The 16201-nt window shown below is 40.8% G+C and overlaps 1 protein-coding gene across 5 annotated transcripts in view; it reads left to right on the plus strand.

The window, feature by feature from the left end:
* The window catches only part of LOC148867270 (piezo-type mechanosensitive ion channel component), a 95925-nt gene extending 79929 nt beyond the window's left edge, over positions 1 to 15996 (plus strand). For all 5 annotated transcript variants that reach the window (XM_088977999.1, XM_088978002.1, XM_088978001.1 and 2 more), the window contains 4 exons: positions 12598 to 13101; positions 13261 to 13402; positions 13525 to 13669; positions 15357 to 15996. In XM_088977999.1, the coding sequence (XP_088834125.1) occupies positions 12598 to 13101; positions 13261 to 13402; positions 13525 to 13669; positions 15357 to 15492 (927 nt within the window). In that variant the 3' untranslated portion in view covers positions 15493 to 15996. The remainder of the gene's footprint in view (positions 1 to 12597; positions 13102 to 13260; positions 13403 to 13524; positions 13670 to 15356) is intronic.
* The last annotated feature ends 205 nt before the right edge of the window (positions 15997 to 16201 follow it).

Genomic DNA, 16201 nt, shown 5'->3' on the forward strand with positions numbered 1-16201 from the left:
TACCCAGGAAGGTTTAGTATTACCTGGGACAGAAGCATGGCAAGCAGTAGCTCTTGTACCTATATGAGCAAGGGCTGAAGTATGTTGTGGAACTGATGTAGGCTAAGCTGAATTACTAAATTCATTTTCTAGCTGAGTCAGAGCAGCTCGGACTGCAGCTAGGGTATCTAGAGGGGTGCCTCTTGTGCCTGGTGAAGTTGTATTATCAGTGTTGACAACCATATTAGCATTCCCTTTCTTATTTCTGATCTTGGAACGAGATGAGGGTGTAGCTTCCAACAGGTGTCCTTAGTATGTTTAGGTTTCTTGCAGTGTTCACATACTAAGTCCTTCTTAGCTTCCTTCTTCTCCTTATGCCCCCCCAGATTTAGGTCTAACTGCTGCCAAAGCTGATTCGGAGGGCTGTTGCTGCAACATAACCTTTCTCCTAGTTTCTTCACTATGCACTAGGGAATAGGCTAGTGATAAAGTCACATTATCTCTTGTCAACAACTGCTGTCTCACAATGTCATATTCAGGGTTCAGACTAGCTAGGAACTCAAAAACTCTGTTAGTTTCAACTTGCTTTCTATATGTTTGTGCATCTTTCTGACTTTCCCACTCAATTGTTTCAAGATGGTCAATTTCATGCCACAGGGATTTTAAGGTTGAAAAGTAAACATTGACCTTCTTCTCTCCTTGCCTTAGATTTTTAATTTCACATTTTAGCTCATAAGCCCTAGCAACATTAAGGGGTTGAGAGTAGGTTTCCTTCATAACATCCCATATTTCCTTAGCTGTTTTGGCCCACAAGTAGTTTCGGCTGATGTGTGGCTGCATAGAATTGCACAACCATGTCATTACTAAAAAATTCTCTTGGACCCACCTAGCATGAGTAGGGTCCTCCTTGGAGGGTTCCTTCACATCCCCTAGCAAGAAGTTCAATTTTCCTCTACCCCCAATAGCCATCATGGCTGATTGGGCCCATTCCAAGTAGTTTGATCTATTAAACGTAACAATTGTAATCTAAAAGGTGTTTTCAGTCATGTTACTTGAACCACCAGTCCCAAAAGCACCTTCCCCTTGGTTCTTGTACTCCATTCTAAGTTAAGAAGAGGCTTTAAACTACTGTGACAAGAAAAAACTGTATTTCAAGGCTGATAACAGCTGACCTAGGACAATGATTTTTCTGTTAGATAACAGTCAACTATTGTCCTGGGATTGATACCAGTCTTGGACTGATTGATATCAGTCCTGAGATTTTCTATCCGTACCTCTCTGAATGAATAACAAAGTCCTTTTGAGTATCAATCTCAAGTAAATGTACTTACTTTATGAAGAAAAAAGCCCAGAAAACTAATTGCTACCTTCAGTCTTCAAACTTGATCAAACCAAGAAAAAGCTGATCGGCACCTCCAATCTTGATCAAGAATCGATCTTGATCACTCAATTCCTGCCTGATTCTTCTTGATTACGAGAAGCTCTCTCCAATCTTAGGACAGCTGCAAAGCCTTCTTGCAACCTCCAAGAATCAGCCGAAGTAAGGATCTTTCTGAACTTTCAACACTAAAAAATTCTCATGTGGTCAGCTGAATTAAATCCACATGAGAAACCCTAGATCTAAGGCTCTGATACCAACTTGAAAGAAGAAGAAGAAGAAGAAGAACTGTTTACTGTATTAGAGAAGTAATACAGGTTTGAAGAGAAGAAAAGAGAGAGAGAGAGAGAGAGAGAGAGAGAGAGAGAGAGAGAGAGAGAGAGAGAGAGAGAGAGATGGTTAATGATTTGCTGCCCCATACACATCTTTATTTATAGCTTTAGGTTCCTTACAAGAATAGGAAATAAGCAAAAATTAGAAACAACAAGGCCAGTCGGCCCAGCTTAAAAGAAATTAGAAACAACTAGGTGTGGGTATGAAACCACACACACTAGAGACTGAGTGTGGGTATGGAACCCCACCCTCATGGCTAACCAACTATTTCTTCATCCTGTCTTCTTCCTCTTCTCTAACTTCCTGCAGAATTTGGTGGAAAGCATCGTATTAGAGAAGGTTCCTGGGCGGTAGAAACTTTTGAACTTCTTTTCTTACCCAAAATTTCCTTTTTTCTTGGACTGTGGAAAGATCTTTTGATTGGCTGATTGGATCAACAATTTTTTCTTTTCTTTTGTATTTTCTCTTGGCTGTAACACCAAGGAGAACCTTTGGTGACGATTCGATGGTGTAAATATGAAGCTTTTTGGGTGTATGCCATCGTACGTGGACTGTAAAGGGGTTGTGTGACTCGTTCGTGGCTGAGTGTGTGCAGTCATCTATTGCCACTGAAATGTGTGGGCTGTGTTGTAACATGTGTCGTACTAGTAGGGGTATTTTTGGTTTTTTCTCTGTTATTTGTTATAAGCTGTTGCCCCAAGTATAAATATTGACTTAGGTGCTGCCAGCCATACTACAGAATAGAGTGTATCTTTCTTCTTCTCTCTTCCTTCTCTTATTCTCTCTTTTATCACTGCTGAACTACATGGTATCCGAGCTCTGATCTGGGCGCAACCTTCTCAGATCTGTTCTTCATCTGAAACTGTAATTTTTTGATTGGAAGAGGAAGTGAAGGTTCCATCCGACTGATCTAGCCCTTCAGTCTTCGTTTTTTTTCTCTCTTCTCTCTTGGTCGCTGTACCAAGAAGAGGTTCGTGGTGGCAGCTGAATGCAGTAAGGTGTTTTTCTAGCCTTTTTTTATGGACTGTAGGTCATGGAATTAATTCTGTACCCTGGGTATGTACTGTTACATTCATATTTAAGTGTATGACTACTGTGAATGTCACAGTTTTGGGGTTGTGGGCTGGTTGTTTCCTTCTTTTATAAACTGAAGTGTTTCGGCTAGGGTATGTACTGTTACATTCATATTTTTTGGAGCCTTCTTAAACTACAGAAGTACAAAATTTTTATCTCAGTCCTTTTTGATAAAAATGGCTACTGAGGATTCAGCAACCTCTGGTATTACTTCCCATCAAGGAAACCTAAATGGGGAATGGACAGCATGAATTTCTCTATGTCTATTACCCCCTCTGATGGCCTAAATTATCTGGAATGGTCCTAAGGCATCAAACTTGTAGAGGAGATGGGCCGAATGGCCCATAGACTGTCACTTCATGTTATGTTATGTTTCTCTCTGTTATGGGCCTTATTCTGGGCCCATACTTTGTAGTGTTCTGTTTTTTTGTATTTTTCTGCCCACTCAAGGGCTTCTCTGTAATTTATCAAAGATTAACTTAAATAAAAGGTATTAGAGTGTTAGAGGGAGGATTAAGTTCGAACTCCTCATCCTCTAACCCTTCTTGCCGCAGTTCTCTCTCTCTCTTCTTCTCTAATCTTCTCTTGTTAGTTTTTTCTGGTTTTCTAGCACAGTCCCTACTTCTAGGACTGTTTTTCAACTTGGTATCAGAGCGGGTCGTCACTTGGCGTGTCCCTCATGTGGTTCTAGTTCAGCCAACTGCATGAGGAGGTTCTAGGGCTGAATGTTTACAGTCATTCGCCTGGTTCTTGGAGGTCATTGGAGGGTGCCCAAGTTTTCTATACACTTGGACAAGGGTTCGGTGACCAGGAGGAATCAGAGAGCATGTTTTTTAGCCTGATTTGAAATCAGAGAAAAGGGTTTTCGAAACTAGCTCAAAGAGCAAAGAGTTGGGCCTGGTTTGAATTTCAAACCAGAGATATTGTAAGTTGTTTTCTCAAGATCTTTGCTGAGTTATTTTCGGTATTTGGGAGGACTGTTAAAGCATTCGAAGCACACCTCCATTCGGCCCACTATTGCTGGACTGATTTCTGGGTTATTCTAGAAGTGTTGTTCGACTGTTTTTTGGGCTTCCAAACTGCTGAAAACTGATTTAAATTAAGTAGTACAAGCCTCTACTTTAGTTCAGCTGTTTCTTGGACCTAGACAAAGTGTTCTTGAAGTGATTTGTGCTTGTTAACAGTGAAGTGTTGACTGTTGCATGCATAGTGTTTGTAAAAGGTCCTCTTAGGTACTGTGACTGTTTTCTTTGTTCTCCTTGGAAAATTATTGTTGGGAACCAAGAATACATATTGTTTGGAGGCTTACTGATTGTTCCTTGAAGGCTGAATCAGGGTTTCTTCTCTTTGAAAGTGCTGCCACAGAACTTGGTTCTCACGGCTGTCAGTTTTGAACTGAATTTGTGGGTTGCTGTGTTTGCTATTATTTCAACACAATATGAGTTCCTTGAAGTTTGATCACTTTTAAAGACTTGCCGAAACCCTAATTGAAACTGTTACATAATGGACTACTCAGAAATTGAGAACAAGAGCACTGCTGAATATGGACATAATTCTGGAACTACAACTGATTCCTTGTGCTGTAACTATAGTTAAATTGTATGGAACCAATTATTTGGCCTGGTCACAATCTGTGAAAATTCATATTTGCAGTAGAGGAAAGTGGGGGTTTATCTCTGGGAGCAAGAAAGCTCCCCTGGAGGAGGATCCCTCCTATGAGAAATGGGTGCAGGAGAATTATACAGTGATTGGGTGGCTTGTGAACTCAATGCAGCCACAGATTAGCCAACATTACCTGTGGATGAACTCGGCTAAAGAAATCTGGGATAGTGTTGCAGAAACTTACTCCCAGAAGTTGAATGTTGCCAGAGCCTACAAATGGAGAAGTGATGTGAAGAATCTAAGGCAGGGGGAGAAGTCACTTGCAGCATACTTCTCAACCCTGAAATCTCTATGGCAAGAGATTGATTTGATAGAGGCTGTGACATGGGATACCCCCAAGGATGCTGAAACCTACAGAAAATTGGTTGAAAGGAATAGGGTCTTTGAATTCTTGACAGGGCTGAACTCTGAATACGACATTACAAAACAAAACATCTTGTCCAAGGAAGATGTTTCCTTGTCACAAGCATTTACTTTGGTCAGCAGTGAAGAAAGTAGGAGGCAAGTGCAGGTTCAAGGAGTCGATATCAATGATCATTTTGCAAATATGGGAATTAAACCCAAAGGGGTTACAGAAGCTCACAGTGGCACATGAAGGAAGGAGGTGGTGTGTGAATATTGTAAGAAGCCGAAACACACAAAGGACAAGTGTTGGAAATTGCATCCCAATCTTGTACCTATCAGATTCCAAAAGAAGAATGATAGTAGAAAGACAGGAAGTGCATATGCAGCCACAAGCACAGATGCAGAGGTTGAGTCTACCAGTGCACAGTTGGCAGCCATGAAAGCTGAATATGAGAAGTTTGGAAAGATGATCAGTCAGCTTGAAGGTGTATCTTCATCATCCATCCCTTCTGGAAGTCCAGCCATCATTGCATTTGCTGTGAAAGCCATACTTTCAACGTAGTGAACATTCTTACATCATTCCCAATGAGTAGAATGTCATATACATACAAAACCAAGAAGGTAACCTTATCTCCACTGTACTTCCTATAGACACAGGGTTCATCCGGATTCTGCTCGAAGTCAAACGATTTGACAGCAGAGTCAAAATGGATGTTCCAACTTCTAGAAGCTTGCTTAAGTCCATAAATGGATCTATTAAGTTTACATACCATGTTTTCCTGACCTGCAACAATGAAGCCTTGTGGCTGCTGCATATAGATATCTTCAGTAAGATCTCCATTCAGGAATGTAGTTTTGACATCCATCTGCCAAATCTCATAATCATGGTATGCTGCTACAGCTAGCAGGATCCTAATGGATTTAAGCATGGCCACACGCGAAAAGGTTTCCTCATAATCAATGCCCTCTTTTTGAGTGTACCCTTTCGCCACCAGACGAGCTTTGAAGGTCTCAACCCTACCATCGCGGCCCTTCTTCCTCTTGTAAATCCATTTGCAACCGATTGCTTTTACCCCGGAGGGTGGATCTACTAGAGTCCAAACTCCATTGGTCTCCATTGAGTCCATCTCTGCTCTCATGGTCTCCACCCACTTCTGAGAATCTATGTCCAACATAGCTTCCGAGTAAGTCACGGGATCCTCCTCACTAGTCAAGGTTTCCACCAGGTAACTATCCTGGTCATAACCATAACGGACCGGTGGCCTGGATACCCGAGTGGATCTTCTAGGTTGGTCACTACCTGGAACTTGTGGGACATCTCCCACTGCTCCTGAGCTCTCCTCATCAAGAACAACTTCCTGACGATGGGTGTCCAGGATGAAATCGGTTTCCAAGAATTGTGCATTTCGACTACAGAACACTTTCTGCTCACTTGGGTCATAGAATAGGTAACCTACAAAGCCTTTTGGGTAGCCTACAAATAGGCAACAGCTGGTCTTGGATTCTAACTTGTCTGCACTCGTTCTTTTAACGTGTGTTGGACAACCCCAAATCTTCAAGTGTCTGACACTTGGTTTCTTTCTGGTCCAAAGTTCATATGGAGTATTCAGAACCGATTTGGTTGGAACCCGATTCAGCACGTAAATCGCAGTCTCTAATGCGTAACCCAGAAAGGATGTGGGTAACTCTGAGTGTATGAGAAGCGACCGGACCATATCAAATAAGGTCTTATTCCTTCTCTTTGAAACACCGTTAAGTTGTGGCATAGCAGGAGGAGCTAATTGTGATACTATCCCATTGTCCTTTAAGTAGTCCCTGAATTCGTCAGAGAGATACTCACCACCTCGATCTGATCGTTGGGCTTTGATTTCTCTCCCTAACTGTTTCTCGACCTCTTGTTTAAACTCTTTGAACTTTTCAAAGGATTCAGACTTGTGTCTCATTAGGTACACGCAACCATATCGTGAAAAATCATCTGTGAAGGTGATGAAATACACGTGTTGATTTCGTGTGTTAACACTCAGGGGACCACATACATTAGTATGTATTAGGTCAAGTGTGCCTGTACATCTTTCAGACTTACCATTAAATTTTCGTTTCGTCATCTTGCCTTGTAGGCAAGGCTCACAGGTGGGAAGATCTTCTACAGTTAGAAAATCCAAAGGACCATCCTTTACCAACCTTGTGATTCGGTCAACACCGATGTGGCCAAGTCGGTAATGCCACAGACACGTGGGATTAACTGTATCACGGGCTCTCTTCTAGGGGATTTTCAGCCGACGTAGTTTCGGTTATGTTAGTTTCTAGAGAAGGATGTAGAACATAGAGACCGTTCTCCAGTTCCCCGTATGCGATGAATCTGTTATTTCTTTTAATAGTAACCGTATTACTAAAGAAGACAGAATAACCATCTGCACACAGTTTCGAGACAGAAATTAAATTTTGTACATAAAGACAATCTTTTAGTACAATTGTTCATTTTCTAAACAATAATTCCACGGTTCCTATGGCCGCGGCTACAACAGTTGCAGTAGTCCCCAAGTAGAGTGTGACTTCTCCTTCACTCAGCCTTCTGCTTACCTTGAACCCCTGCAGTGAGTTACACGCATGAGTTGAAGCCCCGGAGTCAATACACCAGGACACAAAATCTACTAATAAATTGGTTTCTATAACACAAGTTTCGAAATTACCTTTCTTGGATTCCAGGTGGCAGGACAGTTCCTTTTCCAGTGGCCGGTCTTCTTGCAGAAGTGATAGGTATCCGATGCTTTGTCTTTCTTCTGCTTCTTAAGTTTGGCAGCCTTCTTCTGGGGCTTTCTCTTTGCCTTCCTTTTCTCGCCTGATTTGCCTGTTTCAACAAGCATGGCAATGGGCTCATCCTTTTTAATCAAATCTTCGGCCCTTTGCAACATATTGTTGAGTTTTTGCAAGCTGACATTCAGCTTGTTCATGTTGTAGTTCATGATGAATGGATTAAAGGATGGAGGCAGAGAGTTGAGAATAGCATCGATCTGTGTTACCAGATCCAGCCCGGATTCAAGAGCCTCCAGTTCGTTGATATAACCCATCATCCGGAGACAATGGTCGTGAATTTGTTGGCTCTTGGACATTTGCACGGTCATGAACTGTTTCAAGACCTTTTGCCGAGTAGAACGATTATGCTCTTCGTACATTGTCTTGAGACTATCCAATACGTCCTTGGCAAGTTCGATCTGATTGAACTGCCTCTGAATTGGATTGTCCAAGGAGGTAATGATATAGCAGCGGGCAAGGGAGTTTTTCTCCTCCCATTCTTGGTATTTTCTTCTACGGGCCTCAGAAGCCCTGTCTCCCAGACGATCCGGGGCAGGATTCTTGGCTACTTTATCCAACTTTTCAGAGGTTAAGATTCCTGTACCAGTCGACATAGTTTGGGCCCTTAAGCTTGTTGTCGTCAAGAAGCTTTGCAAATGATCCGTTTGCCATTTTCTGATAAAAGAGCAAACATCAGTCCACAACCTAATTTGATTCATGTTCATTTCATAGATATGGATTTTAATCTACGATCCTTTTCCATTTATTCATCTCTAAGATTTCCCTCCTTTCTCAGTGATGGAGACTACGGGTTGTCTTTGGAAATGTGGGAAATCACATAGGGTGCATGGAGCCAACTGTTTCAGCTACATAACCCCACCACCTTTCTGTGAAGGATCATATCCACTCATCATATGAGTTTTCCCTTTGGCCTCTGTCAGACAAGGTTCAGAGCCGTTTTCAAGTAAACCTTTCTGTCCAGTGTGTGCTTACCATCATATTCGTGAACGCCAAGGTACCGTGAGAGAGTTCCCATTTTCTGGTGAAGCCCCTCCCACATCGGTCTATGACGCCCCTATCATCTTATGAAACACTTAGACGAGCCCAACAGCAAATGGATAGCCCATTTTCTGGTGCGTTTCCTCATTACTGAAGGACCCATCCTCATGCTAATGATGGAAGGCCTTTAGAGAGTTCATCATATGAATTTCCCTATCACATGCACTCATATTAGCTGGAGGGAACAGTTATTATGCCCTAGTTTGATTTAGGTCAAACCAAAGTGGCTCCCACTGACTTTCATAAAGTCAGATTTCGGTGGGCCTTAATCGGCTAGGGTTACGCACATAACCTCTTGATGAGGTGTGGGGCCCACCACTGAGGGAGGTCATTCAATGACCAAAAGGGACACCATGGCAATGATGTGCATTAAGCCATGGTGTGCGCAAGAGCCACTATCGATTGAGCATTGGCCAAGCACTTATGGCCCGTGTACGTAGCACATCACACATCCATACATCTCATGTAGGGATAAATTGATCCAATCAATTAATCATCTGTAAGGCCCATTGGAAGCCCGTTTTAAATCCATTAATATTATCTAGGTATATGGGCTGAAATGGGGTTACCCAGTTCGGCCCATATAGCTTTATACTTTGAAGTGGGCTTTTGGCAGTTTTAACTATTTAAAATTGGGCCTTTACAGGTTGGGCCGAATTAACCATTTAATTAAATATCAATCCTTAGGCCCATTAGTGGGAAAATTAGGGCTGACTTTCAGCCTTGATTAAACCCTAGATTTGGTCCAAACAGTTTGAACCAATCTTGGTTCGAATGGGTCTAGGATTTGATCCTTAATTAAATCTTTAATTCAAGAAAATAATCTAAAATTAAAGAACTGATAAAACTAAATCAAGAATCAGTCAAATAGGGCTGTTTGCACAATCCATCTTACAAAACAGTGGTTAGATCACAGATTGCAGTTTCACAAACTACAAATCGCAGGTAGCGAATGTCCCATCTGCGAAATCTCCTTCCATGCGCCGCCATCTTCGATCCAAAATTAAATAGAAAATAGAAAACCTAATTTCTATTATAATTACATCAGATTGAATGCCTAATACATTGAGTCTAAAAAATAAAAAAAGAATTATTTATAGACCAAATGTAATAAATAAATCAAGAAACTGTAAGTCTTGCAGTTTTCCCTGCGCAAACCAAGAACTCGATCTCCTCTTGTACGAACAGCCCATAAATCAAGAAAATCATAAAGAACCATTCTAAACAATAGTCAGATTTATATAAAATTAATTTCAGATTATTTGCCCATCAATTTTGGGAACAAGTTTCCCAAAACCCATATCTGTGCAAATCGGGTAGAACGCTTTTTGCCCATTTGCGCAGGTTCAGATCTGAAACAAATTGGTTCAAGATTTGAACCATGGCCCTGATACCACTGAAGGGATAGGATATCCATCACATGGACACCCAAAGATTACGGAATAAGAGGGCAAATTTCAAAATTTTTTCTCTTCCATCAACTGGGAATCGCATTCCCTATTTAGAAAATCATATTTTTAAGGATCATTCTTGAACCATAAACTGAACCAGATCTGAACCAAAAGGAGTAGGGAGGGATTATACTTGATACGGAGAAGCAATATCTCCTAATGGAAGAGTTCACGCCCAAGGAGGGATCCAAAATCTGCTCCCACTGAAGATGGCGCAGTGCAGGGCGGAGCAGAATCAGCAGTGTTCTTCCAAAAGAACTTGACCCTTCGCAAGAATCAACTGGATGGCTTGTGAATACAGCTCCAACCAATCTTTTCTCCAAAAGATTGGTATCAAGATCGAATCTTGATTATTCCTGTAGAGAGGAGGAGATCGAACTACTGGAGGCGACGGCTGCAGGAAGGAGGCGGCAAGAGAGTATTCGTAGGGTGCAGAATTCTCTCTTCTTGTGATTTCAATTCTGAAGACAGGAGTTGTGTATTGCATGTCCAAAGGCTGCCGCCCCCTCCTTTTATAATCTTAAAGGGATCAGCTCCTAATCCCATTAGGAGTTGCTAATCCAAATCATATTTGGATAAGAAGTCCCTTTAAGTGATAAGGGATAACCCTTATCTTATCTACAGATTAGATCAGTCATCTCCTAATCTAATTAGGAGGCTTCCAAGATCTAAATCGGATAGGGTCTGGGCCCAATCCTATCAATTGATCCATCTTAGAATTCGCCCCTTTAAGTGACTAATCAAATCAGCCCAGTTCGAAATGGGCTTAAGGCCCATTTAAGGTTATGTATTCACTTAGCCTTCCAAACTGCTGCCCAGTTGGGCTTCCTTGTATGGCGTGGGACCCAAACATTGATCTACACATCAGCCACATGGGTTCGGCCCAGCCTTTGTTACAAGGCCTGGCCGAATACACTGTTATGGACAGTGCACCCCCTGAAACCCATCTCATGGGCTCTATGGGCCCAACACTTACCCTAAGTGGTCCCTGGGCCAAGCCAAAACGCTTTTGGCTTGAGGTTGTCCTTTGTGCTACCTACCTCATCAACCGTATGCCCTCTCGTTGGTTAGAGTGCAAAGCCCCACATCAAATATGTCCTAGATTTACTCCAGGATACACGAAAAATGGGAGTGGAGCCAGTTGATTCCCCCATTGATCCTAACCATAAATTAGGTGATAGCCAAGGTGAACCTATCAAGGATGTGAAACAGTTTCAGAGACTTATAGGGAGATTGTTATATCTTTCTATGACCCACCCAGACATTGCTTATGCAGTTGGTGTCCTTAGCCAGTTCATGCATGCCCCTATGACCACTCATCTTGAAGCAGCAGAAAGAATCCTCTGATACCTTAAAAGGTTTCCTAGTGCTGGCTTGTTGTTTCAAAGGCATGGACATTTGGAAGTTGAAGTGTATACTGATGCAAATTGGGCAGGATCCCTAAATGACAGAAAGTCAACTAGTGGCTACTTTACCTTCATAGGAGGAAATCTAGTTACCTGGAGAAGCAAAAAGCAAAGTGTGGTGGCTAGATCCAGTGCTGAAGCTGAATATCGAGCAATGGCTCATGGAGTGGCTGGAATTATGTGGATAAAGAATCTGTTGAGTGAGTTGGGTTTTCTAGTGGACAGACCTATGACCCTATAGAACTAAACACATCGAAGTCGACAAGCATTTTATCAGAGAGAAAGTTATCACAGGGAAGTGTGTACTCCCTATGTCAGCTCTAAGGATCAACTTGCAGACATCTTTACAAAAGGACTACACCACTCAAGGCATCATGATTTACTTTTGCTCCTTTTTATTTTAGTTGTCGCCCTAGTATATATATTAAAAAGCTGCGCCGCCAGCAGTAATCTTTGAGCTCTCAGTTCTCTCTTCTTTCTTCTCTCTCTTTTCTCTCTTCTTTCATTCTTCTCTCTTGCATAACAAATCTCTTATTTAAGCAGTTGGTATTTATATGATTAATGGTTATTACTGCCAAAAACCGGGTGGGGATTTGTACTTGAGGTTTTATGATAAGTGGTTTCTCGATCACATTCAAAACTTGATTAAAGATCCTAGATAGTAGGTTGGTCCTAATTCTATAAGTACTGCCAATGTTTAAATGGAAAATTTGTTTAATTACATATCAATGGGAAATATTTGAATCAATTAGTTTAAACATAATTTCTGATTTACCTTTTTCTTTGCTTTGCTTGGCTGCAAAGCTCATATACTTTTTTATACTTATTAGTGTAATGGCATGTGCTATGCACGTGTTGGAGTTATGACATGGGAATTTGTCAAATTTTCAATAGGCCCAACCCAAAGCCCAAGCCCGAAACGGTGTAAACTATTGACTCGGGCCAACCCAACTTGCAGCCCTAACTGACACAGGTTTCTTTGTCCTATTGAGCTTATATACCTCTTCATAATATGGAATAGTACTTTCTTTCTTTGAGGGCAATGGGCTCTTTCTTTTGCCTTCTGACATCAGTGTTAATGTTTGCATGGAAATTTATTGGTGTTCTCTTTTGACAGATGTATAGCAGTGGTAACCCAACAAACATTGCAAATCCTATTAAAGATGCTAGTGTTCAGATTGATGTTAAGACAGCTGGTGGAAGACTGACATTATACCATACCACTCTGTGTGAAAGGCTTCCATGGGATCAGTTGGATGTTGATGTTAATCTGGACCCTCATGGTTTTCTAGATACATATAATAAGAATGATATCCAATTAATATGCTGCCAATCTGATGCTAGCACCTTGTGGCTTGTTCCCCCTGTGGTTCAGGCTAGATTCATTCAATCTCTCAACAAGAACATGAAAATTATTTTTTCTTGGGTATTTACGAGGGATAGGCCAAAAGGGAAGGAAGTTGTCAAATATGATCCACCTATTCAGAAGCAGGATCTTCCAGAGCCATCAGAAGTGAAGGCAGTGCTTAATGGTACTGCCAACAGTTTTAGGATATACAATATTTACCCAAGATACTTCCGGGTTACTGGTTCTGGTGATGTACGCCTTCTTGAGCAGGAGGTATGCCTTGCTCAATACCTTTCCATCTTTCTCTTGTTTGCTTGATATGGATATAACTGTTTCTTTTCTTTTACTTTTACTGTTGTTAACTAATCATATGAAATTATTATGGATTTGCTATTCATACATCACTTACTAGTTACTATTAATGGTATACAGGTTAATCTTGTCAGTGGGGACCTTACAATAAATCATGGAAGTCCTGACTGGTGGTCTTTCTATGATGTCAATGCATCAGATGTGGGTGGCTGTGGAGGATTGACAGGACCTGTGGCCATCATTGTATCTGAAGAAACACCACGTAAGTTGAATGAAAAACCACAACCATTATAGTTTTTTCTCTATTTCAATTAAGAAAGACTTATAAAATTGTTATTGATTTCTTCTCGTGGATTCACATCCAAATCCTTCATACTTGTCCAGAGGGTATTCTTGGTGAAACTCTTAGCAAGTTCAGCATCTGGGGTCTCTATATTACCTTTGTATTGGCAGTTGGTCGGTTTATCAGACTCCAATGCTCGGACCTTCGAATGAGAATACCCTATGAGAACCTTCCATCTTGTGACAGGTATACTAGCTTTATTTATGGCTTTATGTTTTTTCTTTCAATTAATTTTAAACTGTTACAACTAATAAATTTAGGAGCAATTTAAAATAAGTCTTAATCAATGAGATGTTATAATCTGTTGTATCCTTGAGCTTAAGCTAATAACAAGAGCGATATTTAGGTTCAAAAACTTTCTCTCAACCTACATCCTAAAGGTATTCATATATCTGAGATAAACTATTTACAATTATAAGTGTTCCCTAAGAGGGACTTGAAGAAAAATAGCAAAAGAGAGAATCCTGAAAAGGAAATGTGTACAGTTATGATACTATACATGACAATACCATAATATGATACACCATCATACTCCCTTATTCCTGTTATTATACTTATTGCCTATTTTACACTTCCCCTCAAACCAAGGCTGTGAAAGCACAGTTTGTCAACTGGGAAATCATGTTGAACTTAAGTCAGCCTTAGTGAAGATGCCTACAAATTGAGAGTCAGTGGTTATGTAATGGGGAGTAATAGTCCCAGTCAAATACTGGTTAGTCTGCTCATGTAAAACTGGATTAGAGGTAATATTTATGGCACTAGTGTTGTCTGCATAAAGAAGAGTTACTGACAAAGTAAATTGGCAGACAAATCATGGAGAAGACGGAAAAGCAAGATGATGCCTGTCCTCTGTACCGATAAACTCCCAACCCTGGTGGCAATGGGATTTGATCCCAAGTCTACTACAACTACTAGCCAGAGAAGTTACCAACTGAGCCACCATCAGTTGGTAAAACTCAATATTGAGTTTGATGGGTGTAGTAACTCACTAATCATCTGTAAGATTGGCCACTTTACAACATTAATCCCAAGAAAAATGAGCCTCTAGTCCTAAAAATAAGTCAATGGACCCAAATCCATCTTAAATGTTGACATGGAATCAACTTTAGTTGCTCAATGCCCTCAGTGCCATCTCTTGTCAATGTATCATCAAGATATAATAGTGAGAAAGTCATACCTTAGGATCTTGAATAAACAAGCAATTGATAGTCATTACAGCTGTGTGTATCTGACCTTAATTATTACATCCCTAAAGCATTCAAACCATGCCCTTGGAGCTTCCTTTAATTCATGCAATGTTTTCTTTAACTTGAAATCCAAGGACTGATTATGAAATTTCCCTAGAGTTGCTAATATAAATTGTTTCTTTCAAATGGCCATGAAGAAATGCATTCTTTACATCCATCTGAAAGATAGTCCAATGATTAATTGCAGAAAGAGCTAGGACAACCCTAATAGTTGTCATTTTAGCATAGGAGTAAGGGTTTCTTCATAGTCAACCCAAGGTTCAAAGTATCGATGCGTATCGGCTAATACATCTCGTGCCAATGGCTTCCCGATACGCCCCTCCAGGGGTTGTATCGGGTCAGACCCTGGCTCAGAGGGTAGCCGGGCCTTAAACCGACCCCTCTGAACCGTTTTTGAAAAAAAGATAAATAAAACCGAAAAAAAAAGTACCAATACAGGCCAATACGCCCTACCAGCATATCAGCCTTTGTCGATACTTTGAACCTTGAGTCAACGTCATATTCCCATTTGCACCCTTGAGCTACAAGATGAGCCTTATATTGATTAATTGGAGATCTTGAACTTTAATAGTGCAATGTTACTATGCTTCTTGGTCTAAAGGGTTTATTAACTGTTAATTGGATAGATTGATAGCAATCTGTGAGGATATCTATGCTGCAAGAGCAGAGGGTGAGCTTGAAGTTGAAGAAGTCTTGTATTGGACTCTGGTGAAGATTTACAGATCGCCACATGTGCTTCTTGAGTACACTAAACCCGACTAGATAATTGCATTTTGTTCTCACGTCAGAAATTTCCACATGGTGCTTGAGCTATCGATTGTGATTAATACTAACCCACTTACATTCTGAAAGCATATTGTTGTTCTGACAGTAGCCCTATGGTTTTCTAGCTTACAGTTTTCATTGATACCAAGGCAGGATGAGAAAATGTTTCTGAAAGTGCAGAATTCATGGAGAGATTTTCTAGGCTGATTTGGTTCTTGTGATGGATCTTTAGCTTTCTGGTCTAGTTTGGGGCTTCCTCAACTCTTCCAAGTTAAAGAATAGTGAGGATAACAGATGAAAGTGACCACAAATGCAAGTTCATCTATAGTTTGCAGTAGGGTCTTCCTGCTCGGGCTAGGTTGCCTGTTCAGCAGCTGATTGTCATGTACATATTTTGACATTTGATTAGGTTGTTGGCCCCTAGCTTCTGCCAAGGATAGGCCCAAATATTTATAATCTCTTACAAGCTAATTTATAATGAGATGTATAATTTATTTCTCACATCATGTTTATTCTCTCGCATTCAATTGTCAAATTACAGCATCAAATTTTGTTAGAAACGTTTATGCATAAACGTGAATCCCCTCCTCTTTCCTCTGAGGGGATTGGCAATCAAATTAATGATGTCTACACCAGGAAAAATGTGATCCAGGGTATTTGCTCTTGCTATTGTTTTCTCCCATTTAAGTCTTTCAACACTTTGCCT

This window comes from Nelumbo lutea, chromosome 3 (assembly GCF_056320005.1).
Source record: "Nelumbo lutea isolate HS-2025 chromosome 3, American lotus-T2T, whole genome shotgun sequence".
Lineage (NCBI taxonomy): Eukaryota > Viridiplantae > Streptophyta > Magnoliopsida > Proteales > Nelumbonaceae > Nelumbo > Nelumbo lutea.